This window comes from Pan troglodytes, chromosome 5, assembly GCF_028858775.2.
Source record: "Pan troglodytes isolate AG18354 chromosome 5, NHGRI_mPanTro3-v2.0_pri, whole genome shotgun sequence".
In the NCBI taxonomy this organism is placed as follows: domain Eukaryota; kingdom Metazoa; phylum Chordata; class Mammalia; order Primates; family Hominidae; genus Pan; species Pan troglodytes.
Genome location: NC_072403.2, coordinates 109017213 through 109033167, shown reverse-complemented (window position 1 = coordinate 109033167; position 15955 = coordinate 109017213). Strand labels below are relative to the sequence as shown.

The 15955-nt window shown below is 39.7% G+C and overlaps 1 protein-coding gene across 15 annotated transcripts in view; it reads right to left on the bottom strand.

Annotated features, from left to right (window-relative positions):
• The window catches only part of KLHL32 (kelch like family member 32), a 244703-nt gene that overhangs the window by 48247 nt on the left and 180501 nt on the right, over positions 1-15955 (bottom strand). For 11 of the 15 annotated variants that reach the window (XR_010158111.1, XM_016956028.4, XM_054686153.2 and 8 more), the window contains one exon: positions 7449-7664. The exons of 2 other annotated variants lie outside the window; for them this stretch is intronic. Coding sequence is in view for 10 of the 13 variants with exons in the window: in XM_016956028.4 (XP_016811517.1) it covers positions 7449-7664 (216 nt within the window). In the remaining 3 variants the exon portion in view is untranslated. Of the gene's footprint in view, positions 1-7448; positions 7665-15955 lie in introns of those variants that run through there. 2 more of the 15 variants (XM_054686154.2, XM_009451687.5) reach the window with 1 other exon arrangement.

Below are 15955 nucleotides of genomic sequence, written 5' to 3'. Positions count from 1 at the left end.
AGGCATATACCCCAGACAAACAACAGCAAAGCCACGAGTCAAGCTACTGTGGGATGCACCCTCACAGAGGAGTTAGCCGCATATAGATTAGAAGGAAAGATTAAATATATGCTCTGGCAACTAGGAGCACCAATCCCTGAAATAGCAGTGTTACTCCGTGTCCAGCTAGGGGCCCCTCAAAGGATAAAACATCCTCTGGGCATAACATTATTTGGGATGCAAAGGAGCCACTGTCTATTCTCTTCACTAACGTCTAAGAAGAAGGAAATGGAGATACCCTCATCACATTTGTAGAAAAAAACTGTGTGTAGTTGGGAGAAACTATAAAAAGTTTCAGAAAGAAAATTAAGAAGTGGTACAAATTTGTAAGTTGGGACCACATGTACGAATTCGATGAGTTTAAGAAATGGTAACTTTAAAAAATAGGAGATATTATGAAGATACCCAGAAAGTAGCTATCTGGGAAAATAATAGTAACAACACATGCATGTATGAAAGAGAATTGGCCAGGCGCGGTGGCTCACGCCTGTAATCCCAGCACTTTGGGAGGCCGAGGCAGGTGGATCACGAGGTCAGGAGATCGAGACCATCCTGGCTAACATGGTGAAACCCCGTCTCTACTAAAAATACAAAAAAATTAGCCAGGTGTGTGGCACATGCCTGTAATCCCAGCTATTTGGGAGGCGGAGGCAGGAGAATCACTTGAACTCGGGAGGCGGAGGTTGCGGTGAGCTGAGATCATGCCATTGCACTCCAGCCTGGGCAACAAGAGTGAAACTCCATCTCAACAAAAAAAAAAAAAAAAAAAAAAAAAAAAAAGAGAATTGAAGAAGGGCAGGAACATGATGAAAAATTATAATTTTGCTTGAGGATAAGAGTTCTTAGTATTTTATTCTATTTCTAGTTACCAAGGTCCAAATATTAAAACATGAACACAGCTTGTAGAATTTTTTGATTAAATGTTTACCCACAGCCTGATTTGTTTGAGGCTTGGACTGTATCACATGGATTGACAAAGGTTTGCGAAGCTGTTTAGAGGGTGCATACAATGATTGAGAGTTAACAATAAGCAAAGCATTGAACAAAAGGCGAGGGGTCACTGGTTGGTATTGAAACATCCAGTCAAAAGCATGTCATCTCCATTGTACCCATATCATTTCAACGTGCCCCAACTTGGCAAAGAAATCATTACGCTATTTGGCACAGGGCAGTCCCCACTGGGAAGGCATTGGGCAGGTGGGAAAGAGCAGCAAGCGGAAAGCCCCACATCAGACACTGTCAGGCCCATGACAGCAGGACCCTGTTGGTGCTTCCCATTACTGACTACCCAGCACCCGTCATATGGCAGGCAATAGTAGTACCCCACAGGACATGGCTGGGCAGAGCAGGCACTCAATAACTATTTGGAATGAATGAAAGAATGAATGAGGCATATGTCATCTAACAGAATTAGAATTAGCAACATGACACAGACATGGAGGCAGGCACAGAGGCCATGATTTGTTCAATCCGTGGGCACTACCCAAGGGAACTAGAATGGTCATGTTCTTTTTTCTGTTTTGTTTTGTTTTTTTTTTTTTTCTTCCAGACAGGGTCTCGCTCTATTGCCCAGGCTGGTGCAATCACGGCACACTGCAGCCTCAACTTCTTGGGCTCAGGTGAACCTGCCCTTTGGGTAGCTGGAACTACAGGTGCATGCCACCATGCCTAGCTAATATTTTCGTAGAGACAGGGGTCTCACTATGTTACACAGGCTGGTCTCAAACTTCTGGGCTCAAGCGATCAGCCTGCCTCAACCTCCCAATGTGCTAGGATTACAGTCATAAGCCACTGTGCCCAGCTGATCAGCCCTTCTTAATTCCTGTTAAAGTCATAGGATTAACTGGATGCACCTCTGTGCCCATCGCCTGAGTATTTCTGAGCTTCTATTACAAATTTAGAAGCTATAGACCAAAGTAGACATAGCTCAAGAATTAGAAGACATGAGTTTGATTCCTAGATATGTTACCTCAGTTTTCCCTTTTGTACTATAGGAGAACAAAGCAATAATAAATAAAGATGCATTTTCAAAACTGTGATGTGATATTCAAATTGGAAGTATTTTAATAGTATTGTTTGACATCTAGTACTATTTAAAGTCCTTGCTTCTTCCTGGCCAGAGGTACATTTGGGTCAATTTATCATCGAAGGATAAAAGATGAAAGCTGAGTACATCACTAGTGTCTTCTACTTTCCAACTGTAAAGGGATAGTAGCTTTTTGTTTGGGTTCACTTCTGGGACTCCTTTTGAAGAAAATGATTAATTCAAACTGTAATGTGGCTGATTCTGTGGTACACATAAAAGCCCAGGAGGAGCGTGTCAAAAAAACCACTGCATTTGAGATTGTTGACTAAACAATATGTGGCTTATGTCTCTCAAGATATAAAATGAATGTGTTATTAAGAGTATGACTTAGGGAAGCAAATTTCCAACAAAAATATAAGGAAAAATGCAGTCTTTAAAAGGCCAAACTCATTTTCTATATCAATTTTCTTAGAATAAATCCAGCCTAATGTAGGAATAGTAGGATGTCTTATTATCCATTCAATACATTTTAATATGGAAACTCTACATTGTTGTTTTTATTTATTATTAATAGAGTGCAAGCAGTAGGTAATGCAAACACTACAGCACAGCCTCTGCCTCTAGGGATGGATAATCACGGACAAATATGAACAGGATTGCCCCAGCCCCAAATCAGGTGACGTCGTCCCTCTTTGCCACACTAAAATAGGACATAACTTAGGTTTGTGCAATTACTTTTGCACCAACCTAATAGAATAAAGGAAACCCTCCCTGCTGAGATCTTACCTTGTTTAACGCCACTCACATAGCCAGCAAATTTTTTGGTCTTAATATCTACTTAAGTCCAGGCAAAGTGAGACTCAGAATACAAGTAAGTAGGAAGTGTCCTCAACCCCCAGGTTAATAAAGTAAGAAAAGTACTGTTCTTTTTTTTTTTTTTTTTTTGAGCTGGAGTTTCATTCTATCATCCTGGCTGGAGTGTAGTGGCGCAATCTCCACTCGCTGCAACCTCTGCCTCTCGCTTCAACTGATTCTCCTATCTCAGCCTCCGGGCCTCAGCTGGGATTACAGGTGCCTGCCACCACACCTGGCTAATTTTTGTATTTTTAGTGGAGATGGGGTTTCACTATGTTGGGCAGGCTGGTTTCAAATTCCTGACCTCAAGTGATCTGCCCGCCTCAGCCTCCCAAAGTGTTGGGATTACAGGCGTAAGCCACTGCGCCTACCCAGAAAAGGACTGTTCTTACAAAATAATAAGTCCTCACTAAAAGTAAGAAACAGTTAATAAATTAATAATTAAAGGAAAACAAAACTTCCCACTCAGAGATAAAGGTGAAATAAATTTCCTTAACCTAACTACTGAATATTTTTGTAAAGCATTTTACCCCAGAATCTAGCTCCCAACACTATGCCTAGCATGTAACAGGTGGTCAAGAAATATTCAGTTTTATTTCCACAAGCTGTTTTCTTTCATTTTTAAATATCCTTCTTGTTTCTGCTACTTTGGAGATAAAATAAAAATTCAGAGAGCTGTACTTATGGTTTAAAATCAGGAGGATTCTCTCCATTTGGGAGGAGGCCTGGAAGAGGGAAATGGAGTTGGCAGATCTGTCCTCTGCCTTCCTTCCACTCTAGCATAATTTTGGGTATTTAGTAGGTGCTCAGTACATACTGATGGGTGGAGAGCCATACTTTCTCCCTATGCTAGTGTGTATAAGAGTTGATGTTATATTTTTCTATATAGGCTTTTTCTACAAATTGTACTTTCATGGAAAACAGTAATCTCCCTCTTACTCTGGTGAAAGAGAACCTAAAGGCAGAAGAGGCAGGAAATGCATGTTCCTGAAAAGAAAACAGAGCTTACTCAGCACTTCCTATGAAAATGAAAACAGATCTGATCATGAGAATGATATGGAATTACTTCTATGTGTTGTTCTAAGTTTTTTTTATGAAGAATTGCCATGTTTTGGCTTATTTATTTAAAAATATTTTATTGACAGATAAGGATTGTTTAGATTCAAGGTGTACAATATGATGATTTGATAAGCATATACACTGGGAAATGATTACCACAATCTAATTAATTAACATATCCCTGGAACCCATGCTCTACATTAGATCCCTAGAACGTGTTTATTTTCTAACTGAAAGTTTTGTGCCCTTTGACCAACATCTCCCCATTTCTTGCACTCCCCAGCTCCTATGGTAAGACCCTGGATCATCAGTCTGAAAATATATGCAAAATCTAACAGAAGATATTTAACAGGGCCCTACTGAAATGAAGTTCTAATTGGGAGCTAATACCTGAAAGCAAAATCAAACAGATAGAGATTTGCCAGGTCACAAAGGCAAGTGACCTAATGTCCCATATTTCCATTTCAGCTGATTTGTTCAGTTTTAGTCTGCTTTCTTTGAACCCAATAGCCAATTTGGTGTCTTTCATCTGGAGCCTGATAAATTGCTGGCCTTGAAACATAAAACCAAATTGTTGAGCTGAATTGAGCTAAATTTTAAAAAAACAATATATTTTAGGGAACTTCTATGTCCTTATCCATCTAAGGTATGTATGTGAACAACTCTCTATGTTACCTCTAAATATAGAGTGAAATTAACCAACAGATCAAGTCATTTCAGACCATGGAAGGGATGAAAATTTGTCTAGGAGGAACCAAGAAGACTTCTGTGAGAGAAGAGACTCAGAATAAAGCTTAAAAAGGTCAGATGGAAAAAAAGAACAGTTCCAAGGCATCATCTTGGGGTATTTTACAGGTTCACAGATCCACAGAATGATTACTGTGGCCTGCATACAACACATTTTGTCAAGGAAAGGGCTTGGGTAAGGAACAGCAGGAAAAAGTGAAAAAGAGTTGGTTCAGTGAGGTTAATCTGAAGGTTCTTATGACAGGTCTTCAGAGCCAGACTGCATGAAATCTGGTGAATAATGAAAATTAGACCTTTCACCAAACATGGGATGGTCCCAGATTACATTATCAGTACATAGTAGAAGAGCCACCTGCGTAAGTGTGTGTGTGTTTACCATGCTCTCATCTAAGTTACTGGTTGCACATATTAATCAAATAGCACGCCCCCTCCATCCAGTTTTCTATTACCTGTCCTACCTTGTGCCAATTTCCTTTCTCCTCCCCAACACCCTTTGCTTCACACTTCTTCTTTAAGACATGGGATAGGGATTTGTCAAAGTCAATGAGCACTTTATTACAGTGAGAACGTTCCGTAATGAACAATTCAGCAATTTAATGAGATTCTGTAGATCTGTCTCCAGCCTGTCCATCAAGTTTCACTTCTATAAAGCACCCTGACACTAATCCTCTGGCATACCCAATCTCTACCCTGGGCTGAATATTAGATTCTTCCATGGTATATTGCATTACTAGCATAACCTCAGTAAAAATGATGAACTTAACTATACTTGAGGCAAAATAGCTGGTCTGATTTGATTTTTCTCTATGGGGTTGAATATGAGGGAAATACTTATTTACTAAGATAAAGCAAAAACAGTTTCTTATTGCCTGCTGAATGTCTAAATTGATAATATTTATGTGAGTCTTTTAATTCTTTCTTGAGGACCAGGTATTAAAAAAATTATTGCCTGCAGCAGAAAGCAGCTTTTAAAATTCTACATTATAATATTAGTAACCTTTAGAGAGGCAATTATGATAACTCTTAAGTGGATAGTATGGAATTTTCTTGACACTCAGCCATCTGCACATTACCACGTCAATCTCTGGCAGTGCCTTCAACTGCGCCACAAAAAGAGATAGAAGCCACAAGGATGGTTAGCCTCAGATGTCAATTCAGTTAGAAAAAATTAAATGCAGGATTCATTCCAAATCTTTCTTTTTCCCTTGGGAAGTGAAGAAAATTTGGCTACTTCCCATTTTGAATTGACCAAAGTAAATTCTGTTGATTTGTGTTTATAAGAGAGAGCCAGAGATAATTGAAATTTCTACCAAAAACAGATTCTTGTCAACCTGTTCAACCTCTGCCTGAACAAACATTACCAGAAATACCCAAGGAGCCACAAAAATTTATTCTTTAATGTTTTTTTGGTACTTATATTTTCTTTATCAAGACAGTGTGGAATATTGAAGACATGGGGGCAGGTGTTAGCAGACTTAAATTTGAAGGCTGGCTCTGCTCTGTGACTCTGAGTAAGGCACAGAAGCCTCATTTTGTTCATCTGGTACATGCAGTGATAATAGCCATTCTTTCAGGCCTGCTGTCAATAAGTTTGCAAAGAGCCTGGGACCCAGAAGGCCTTCAGGACGCTGCAGCTCTTTAATTCCCTCTGGTGGAAGCAATAATGAAGAGGGAAGTTACTGATTAAAGTAACACAAATAATGAAATAAGGCAGAAAGGCATCAGGAAAATAATCAGTCAGTAGAGTTAGCTACTGAATAATTAACAGCTACCTATATGACAATTTTGGCCAGAATTAAAATACTCTCTAAATATTACTTGATAAGATACCAGGGATTCACTGTTTAATCAGCTAATAGAAGACTTTAAATTTTCCCTGGTAGTCTGTATATAATTATTTTTCAAATGATCGTGAAATCTTGGAGGCATGGCACCCTACAAGTAACAAAATGGCTAGCCAGTGCTTCAGAGAGTGAGATAGACAGGCTGTAATAGGGAGGAGGAAGATAGGCTCTCTGACTATTCCCCAAAGACACCAAGTGGATTGTTCAAGGAATAGTCACTGGGGATGAGCAGAAGAGGATTTAAATTGAATAATCAACTTCAAACCACAAAACATCCTCCTGTCCTCTAGACAAGGGAGCGACACAATGTGAAAAGAATGCTATGTCAGGCGAAAAGGCAGGGCTTAGGAAAATAGCAATGAATGCAGAATGAACTAAGGATGGAGATTTTTCCACTGCCATGCAAGAAGAGCTTCATTTCATTCGAGATCCAAGCTGCTCTCTATTGCAACAAAGAAATGTTTCTGAATTGTTTACAGCAAAGGCCCAAATTTACTCTGATTCTCCTGGTCTTAAATATGCATATATATCACTTTACAATCCATTTTTTTGTCATATTTTGTTTAAGAAACAATTTTTATCAGGAAAAAAAAATCCCTTGACTCAGATGTGACCACATTAGGTTCTGGGAAGCCACAGTGAGGGTCTCATGGATTGCCCCTGCAATTCCCTGAGTTAAGCTGCAGAGTCCGCTGAGGGCTCTGAGCCTCAAGGGCCAGTGTTCTCCAATCACTTGTCCATCAAGGAAGCATGACTTCTAAAACAACTCCATGAGGACCAAAGCCACTAAAACAGTGGTAATTGTTCCTCAGTCCTTTAACTTCCAATCACGGCATGCTTTTTCAGTGCCAAAAGACAACCGTGCACAGCGCCCTTACCTGCCAGATCTGCTCTTCACTCAGGGAGGTCAGGCGGTCGCTCTTCAGCACCTCCTGAAGCAGGCAATAGGGAAGCGTTAGAACATCTTCTGGGCGGCTCTTCAGGAGTTCAGAGAGATGTTTCACTAAGAAATCGATCACTGCCTTCTCCAACAAAGTGAGGTTAAAGAGGTCAGCAAGTCTGTACAAATCCAAGTAATTAAAGCTATTTAATTCCTGGGTGCCAAAAAATAAAAATGAAAAAAGATCTCTTAGAAATAAATCCGAGAAGGAGCAGGCAAGAAATTCAGATTGACTCACTAAGGTTTTCATCACGGTGGTGGGAGAAATGGGAGGGCTAGTATAAAAAAAAAAAAAAGAAATCACAATTATAAAGTTCTGCATAGAGAACGGCTATTCTAGAATTCATAATTTTTCCTCATTTTACTCCTCTTAAAACCCATATATTTCAAGACATCTTAATAAAAGGAGTGAAAGGGGTCTCTGGCTTCAAGGGCTGAAATGTTACTTTGCAACATTCTAGAGACATTTTACTAATGAGGGCAATTGCTTTTTCTACCCTTACCATATTTTACAGCTTTTTCTCTACTAAAGATAACGTAAGGGCAGGTAAATGGTGATTCATGATTAGATGACATAAACTACATGAAGACAGACTGACTCCGCTCTTTTTCCAAAACTTCAAACTAAGTAGGTCTTTAAGTCAAAACAACCCATCCTGTCTTAACTAAAATCCAGAGTTTTATATACAAGGTCTCAGGAAATGAGGAAATCTCACAGAAAAGACTCCTGTTTGAATAATTCTATATTGAATCCACCTAAGATGGATGATTTGTAATTGTTCTTTGTTTTTTTCTCAGCCTCAAACATTCCATTTTTCCCACCTTTTTGAAGAGTTTCTGCAGAAATGCTTCAAATTTGGGAGGATTTTATCTGCAGTCTCAAGCTCATAGCCAGGGCTCTACAATTATGCCTCCAGAGAGCCACAGCTTCCACTGTACCTTTGTCACTGTACCCCCACAAAAATCAGAGATACAGTACAGTTGTTGAAAGAAAATTTGCATATGTCAAGTAGAATGAGAGTGGGCTATTTCCTACTTTCCCCTCACTTTTAACTTACAATTATTAATATAATTATGAGCAATAGTTTTCCAGTAACTTGAGGAATGTATAATGCTATCAGATAGCCATTTCACTCTATAAATCCAAGTAATTTTCAACCTACTTTTCCCCTTTCTAGTTACCTGAGAGTATTAAGAACTCCTTACTGAGGTGCATAGTTTGCACCTCAGTAGATAACTGTATAAAGTGGGGAGCTGAAGGAAAAAGAAAACTCACCCCAAGGCAATGACAACATAGCACACACTCCTCCTTTTGGGGCAGATGGGCTCTGTGAGTCTTAAGCAAAACCATTGCTTTTTGTCCTTTTGGTTAAACCATGTGTAAGCAAAATAAGCACCAATAATGCTGCTTTTAAATTTTCCATTAACGTGATGGGGGAAGGTGGGAAGCAATAAACTTCATTAAATGCCCAACAATAGTACTGTGGATGGGAAACAAAAATTACTGCTGTTATAGAAAGAGTGCCATTTCTAGTTATAAAAAGTAATAAATGCTCATTTCATAAAATTCAGAAATACAAAGTATGGAAAACAAAAATCCTTCATAATTTCACCATGCAGAGATAATCACTATTAATGTTTTCGTATATATACTTCTAGACTTTTAAAAAATAAGTCTTTTATATGTTGAAAAAAGAGAATAGTTGCATTTAGGACCAAACAAACCATCAGCCACCACAGGCACCTGGAGGCAACCAAGGCAGGCAGAGAAGAGCAAGGGCAGTGGAGGCAGGCAGACTCGGCTCAAATCCAGCTTGACACACCATTGGCTGGGGCCTCGGGTCAGTCACTGAATCTCTGTTATTCCCCAAGTACAAATTTTTTTTTTTTTTGAGACGGAGTCTTGCTCTGTCGCCCAGGCTGGAATGCAGTGGTGCGATCTCAGCTCACTGCAACCTCTGCTTCCCAAGTTCAAGTGATTCTCCTGCCTCAGCCTCCCGAGCAGCTGGGACCACAGGCGCGTGCCATCGCACCCAGCTAATTTTTGGATTTTTAGTAGAGATGGGGTTTCATCATATTGGTCAGGCTGGTCTTCAACTCCTGACCTCATGATCTGCCCACCTTGGCCTCCCAAAGTGCTAGGATTACAGGCATGAGCCACGGCGCCCAGCCTTCCCCAAGTACAAATTTAAGAGCTCAACAAGCTCATAGGGTTGGCATAAAGATAATGTAAGAAAAGCACTTACCATAAAAGTTTGGCACGTGGAAAGTACACAGTAGGTTGCGGGTGAGAGCAAGAACAATAAAGTATATTTGAGCATTGTTGTTTGGGATCCATAAACCATGATTAATCACTGATGCAAAGAGGTCAAAATGAAGCATGTGTTCTCTTTAAATATTCAAGTCTTGAATAAGGCACACCATTAACTCAGGGAAAGAGGGGGTGGCCAAAATAAAAACCATAGAATTAAGATAAAAACTAATTGCAAGTTAATGCCTTCCACATCTATATGACTGACCCACATCTTTCTCCTAAGCTCTGAATTCATTTTCCCAACTGCCTATAAGAAGATGCTGTCTCTTGGATATCCCACAGTCATAAACTCATCATGTCCAAAGTCCAAACTGAGCTTTTTTCTTTCTTTTTTTTTTTTTTTTTTTTTTTTTGAGATGGAATCTTGCTCTGTCGCCCAAGGCTGGAGTGCAGTGGTGCTATCTTGGCTCAGTGCAAGCTCCGCCTCCCGGGTTCACGCCATTCTCCTGCTTCAGCCTCCCAAGTAGCTGGGACTACAGGCGCCTGCCACCATGCCCGGCTAATTTTTTGTATTTTTAGTGGAAACGGGGTTTCACCGTGTTGGCCAGGATGGTCTTGATTTCCTCACCTCGTGATCCGCCCGCCTCGGCCTCCCAAAGTGCTGGGATTACAGGTGTGAGCCACTGCTCCCAGCCTAAACTGAGCTTATTTTATGATAGCCTGCATCTACTCCTGTATCTCCTCTTTTAGATAACAGTCACATCTAGACACCCACATTAAGAACCCAAAAGCTGGCCTACATTCCTCCCTTACATCTAGTCAATCGCCAGTCCTGTCTCTTTTTCCTCTTTAGTATTTCTTGTTCTGTTCCTTATCATCCCTGTCTGGACTTCTTGCAACAGTGTCCTAAATTACCATTCCTGCCTCCAGCAGCCTTGCAACAGTGTCCTAAATTACCATTCCTGCCTCCAGCAGCAAACTCTCAATCCTCTCTTTTCACAAGAATCTGACCATATTTATCATCTCTTTAAAACCCACTGATAAGTTATTTGCTTTGGGGAAAAAGTCCAAACTCAGTAACACTGTATAGCCTTCCATGACCTGGACACTGAGATCTTCACATCCTAAGGTGCAGCAACCCTATCCACCCTGGCTTGGCTCTAGCCATGACAACAACCTACACATTCACACTATGTGCCACGACTACAGCAGGAATTGGCAACACAGATGAGCAAAAAAAGGCAAGCCCTAGGCCTTATGGGATATATAGTCTACTGGAAGAGAAGGCCATAAATCAAAAAACCTTACAATTACATGGAAAACTATAACTGAGGTAAAAGCTACAAAGAGTAGAATATAGGACTATGAGTGTCCATAACAGGGATTTGACTTGGAGTTAATAAAGGACTAACTTGGAGTTGACTTGGAGTGGAAAGTTAGTAAAGGCTTCCCTGAGAAGCCGTTTGATGCTGAGAGTTGAAGGAAGAGCACCCTTTGTTCACTTGGCAAAGGGTGGGATGGGGATGTATATTAACAACATTTTATTTCTGTATTCTCCATGTTCTGGCATCTGGGGTTTCACTGACTGAGAATAGACTGCCCCTCCCAGGGCTAGCCAATTCTTTGAGAGAGCAAACGGCTTTCATATGCAAACTAACCAATCCAGAACCCATACTCTAAATCACCTCCTCTATGTGGCTTCTACACTCCAGGAGGCAATAGTCCTCTGTCCCCATCATCCCAGGGCCAAGTACCAGACAACCAGAGCCAGCCCCTACACTCGCAAACCCATGGAAACTTTCAAACTAGCCAATCATAAGCCTGCTAACCCTGCTTTGCCCACTTCCTTCCTGCAGATACCACTATAAAGACTCTAGTCCACTTTTCCCCCCTCACTCCTTCTACCTCCTCACCAACCCTGGGGCTTCCCTATGCAGTCCTGGAGGTGTGGTCTGTGCCCTCTTATTGGAGCAGAAACAAATCATGTTTTCAATGGCAATTGTCTCCTGATCTGTTGGCCTCACCATAACTCAATAATAACAAAACCTACATTTTAAAACAGGATGATGGTGGGATTTCAGGGAGATGCTCCAAGCCAAAGAAGCAGCATGAGCAAAATTCCTATGGGATAGGAATTGTGTTGCCCTTGTTTCATCTGAATATCCTATACAGCACATCTCCCTTCCTCTCCATGTCACCCTCAGTCACATTTCTCCATCTTATTTGTTTTAGAGCTTGTCACCACCTATAATTATCTTCAGCATTTATTTGCCTACTTGTTTATAATGTGTTTGTCTCCTCCCCTGATCCCCCAGTAAGCTCCATGGGAGGAAGGAGCTGCTGGTTTGTTCACCACTGTATCCCCAGAGCCTAGAACAATGCCAGGTACGTTCAAGCCGCACTTGCTGAATGAAGAAACCATATCATCTTTTCAACTTCCCTGGGTCAGGTCAAATTGACCACCTCTTCCTGTGTACTTCTACTCTGCCCTCTGCAAATATGTCTAGCACATCACTTGTCACTGCAAGCACCCTTTAACTGCAGATCTATCTCCCTTTACCAAATCTAAGCTTCTTGGAAGCAAAGATTGTGTCTCATGCCTTGTGTGTCCCTGGTATCCAGTAGGGAGCAGATGCTTAATACATGTGTGTTTAATGAAAGAATACCCATGAGCTTTTTCTGTTTACTTATAATTAGGCAAAAACAGAATAGCCCATGTCTTTCCAATATGCCTATCCAATTCTGAACCTTGTCCAAATCAGGCCATTTTTCATATCTCACAGGCCTTCCTGATTGTCCCTTTCTCTTTCTGGCCTTCCGACACATACACACAAAGGCAAAGCCAGTGGTCATCCTGTTTTCTGCATGGGAAAATTGGTAATAATGACTCGAGTTGAAAGTGTTACTGAACAAGTATAATATAATCATTCTTCTGTGACAAAAAAATCAATCCACCCCAAATTTCTTTTACAGTCCAACAGAGAATTATTTCCTCTATCAATTGGCTACTTAGATCAAAAGATTTTAATATCTTTTCAAATGATACTTTTTCCTAATTACGAGATTGTCTCAGCTCTCCTACATTCTGTGACTTAAAAATGTAAGTATCCAGGTAGCGGTAGTGGTTTTGAATGGAAATTACAGCTCAGCAACAAGAAACTCTCTTGAGTAAAAGAAAATCTTACTCTTTTTTTTTCTAAAAAGGTTTCATTTCTGTCACACTGCTTCTCACTTGAAATTTAGTTTCTATTCAGAATTAGGGTGCATACATTGTTGTTCTTTAGGGAATATTTTTAAATAGTATTTATTTTCCTTTGGTTTAGGGCTATTTGGCTTCTCTTATTCCTTCTATTTGTTTCTCATAGTGTGAATGACAAGTTAAATAACAGAAGAAGAGCCATAGAATGTGCCCTCAATACCACACTAGCTATGGAATAAACACCAGTTTTTCAAGTTCAATAATTTTTAAACTTTATATATTCCCCAAACTCAGTCTTTCTGTGTGGCCTCTTTCCCTAATTGGTTCCTTCAATGGTTATTCCCCAGATTAACTACCAAATACGGTAGGGGTAAAAATATGGGAAAGGCAAATATTGTTTTATTTTGGTTTATATTCAAGTGTAATTACATTTGCAAGGCAATTATCGAGCAGTTAGGACATGAATGGGAGGAAGGAGGGCAGTTTGAGGACAGTGTTGATCCTGTGGCCTTTCAGCCCACCCTTCCCAAGCCAGTGAAGGCAGCAAGCAAGAGAAGGAGGAGTCTTGGCCTTGGTGATGTCCCCTGGTGGGTCTCATCTGCAGCAGAGTGGCCATGGCCTTTGCGGTGTCTCTCAATATCTCAATTATGCAGGAACTACTAATAAATGACCAAAGTTCATACAAGAAGTACTTTGTTTATAATTTAGAGTAGATTTAAGCCTATGAAATAATGCCACCCAGACTCACTTGTATTCTACTATACCTTCTTGAATGAGAGAAAAACATGTAGCCTTATACCTAGAGTCTGCATATTTACTACACATAACCCACAGCCTAGCTTAGGGATGTCATGCTCAAGAGCTGTGTCTTGTGTGCCAATGATGATACAAGCTGAGAATCATCTGAATTTCTGAAACGTAGTCTTAGTTTTGGCTACCGCCGTGGCTCCCTGGCTTGTCAATAACCCCTTGCCCATCCACACTGCAGTTTAATCATGCCTCTGACACAGAAATTATACACATTATGCATAATTATATGATATCTGTTTGTGGGGTAGATAATGGAGTTAGTCTACAGTGGATGCAGTCATCTTAAAAATAGGTGTTTTGACGTTCTTAAAACTAGATGAGGCACCCTTCAAAACAAAGCCTTAAAAACACCTATTTCTCTTGCTGTCTCATCTAGTTCTGAGAATGCCACTGACGTGTGAAAGAAAAATAAGCATCATGTACTATCACTATAGAAAACTGTGACTTGGGTTAAAGATAATAAACTCCTCTCAAGGTTAAAACAAGAGTAATTTCATTTTGATTTCCCAAGTTTTCCCCCTCTAAGATGTCCAAATTGAATAGGATTACAGATTTTTCCGGGTAATAACACTCAACAGATGTGGCTATTTTAACAATGCTTTGTTTCATCAATGTAATTATAATCTTTCATTTCCAATTATTGATGCACTTCACTTAGACAACTCTCCTTCGAAATGTCACCTAAATTACCCCATGTCGATACTTTACTACAGATAAAGATAGGCAGGAGACATAGTGGTTCTATGCCCATGATGTAGTAGCATACATGAAGTTCTTATATAAAATGTTGATTTTATATCACAATTTGAAAATTTCTCTAAATGAAAGGCCATCCTTGGCTCTGTAAGTCAAGAAATTCTCTTTTTAAAACCACTCCCAAATCTATTCCAAACAGCCTGAGAAACCACTCTACATAAAAATCAGTATGGTTTGATTTTTAACAATGTTAAGTCAAAGTGAAATTTAAAAATTGTATCAGCTGCTTATAAGGACCAAGTAGCAAGTAGGATACGGTAAGTATAAGGCTGTTTATCACTGAATGAATTCTAATGCCTCCCACTTCAAGTTTCCTATCACATACACAATAAGCTTGTCACTAAGCTATTCATGCATGTAGCTTATCTTCAAACTATTAAAAATGTACCTAGTAAACTAGTAAAAAGTAGATTTCGCATCGTATGCTTTTTGTATTCTGCACAATGTCAATCATAATGTCTTTCTCATAGATTGCAACAGAGAAGTATTTGTTGGATCAAGAATGAAAAAAAAGCAAACAGTTGTGAGGCACATCTATGACTTTACATGGAAAGAGGAAATAATAGCTTGGTTATAGATACAACTTAACAGTTGGGCAAAATAAACAGCTCTCCCACAATTAACTGAGAAAAGTGTTCTTAAGTACTTAATCTGAGCTTCAGAAAGTCCCTTGTGATGCTATCTAGGTATTGGGTTTTTCATACAATTGGGAAATAAAATGGAATGCCCTCTTGTGGTGCCAGACACATGAGGCCTGACTTCCACAGTGAATCTTGGGTCTCCTTGTTTTCTATATGTTAGATTTTTCCCCCTTTCCCCAGAATGTTGAAAAAGAAGCTTCTCTTGGTTTTTAGTGATGATCAGAAAAAGATAAATGTGCAAACTGTTTGCCAAAAAAAAATCAGACATTATCAAATGAATTCACATTAATTTTCCTTTATACCATAAGCAGAACTTTGAGACTCTTTTGTCACAAATGATTATTATTTGTGAAAGATTTAAAGACATCGTTTGCTTCCGTAGACTTTAAAAAGCTTGTGAGAAAGGGGAAGTTCTGTAATATAAATGCCCTTCCCTTCTGCGGGACAACCCAGATCAGATTCCATCTCCAGGGAAAGGCAGGCCACTCCAGCTTGGAGGACTTTCCCTCCTCTGACTTTTAATTGCACTTGCTATTTGTATCATTTGTTTGACTCTTCTCTCTCCAGCTGTGCATAAAGGTGCAGATAGTATCTTTAGTTCTTTAGATCTTCCTCTCTGTCTTCAGAAAGTGGCTACCTAGCAAGTTTTGATTGATATACAGTGGGTAGGCAAGAAAAAATACCACATCTTTAAAATTTCAACTTTTATTGCTTTTATTTCTTAGTTTATGGCAAAAACATAGATTTTCCTGCTCCTCTAAAAATATTTAAATATTTTACAATGT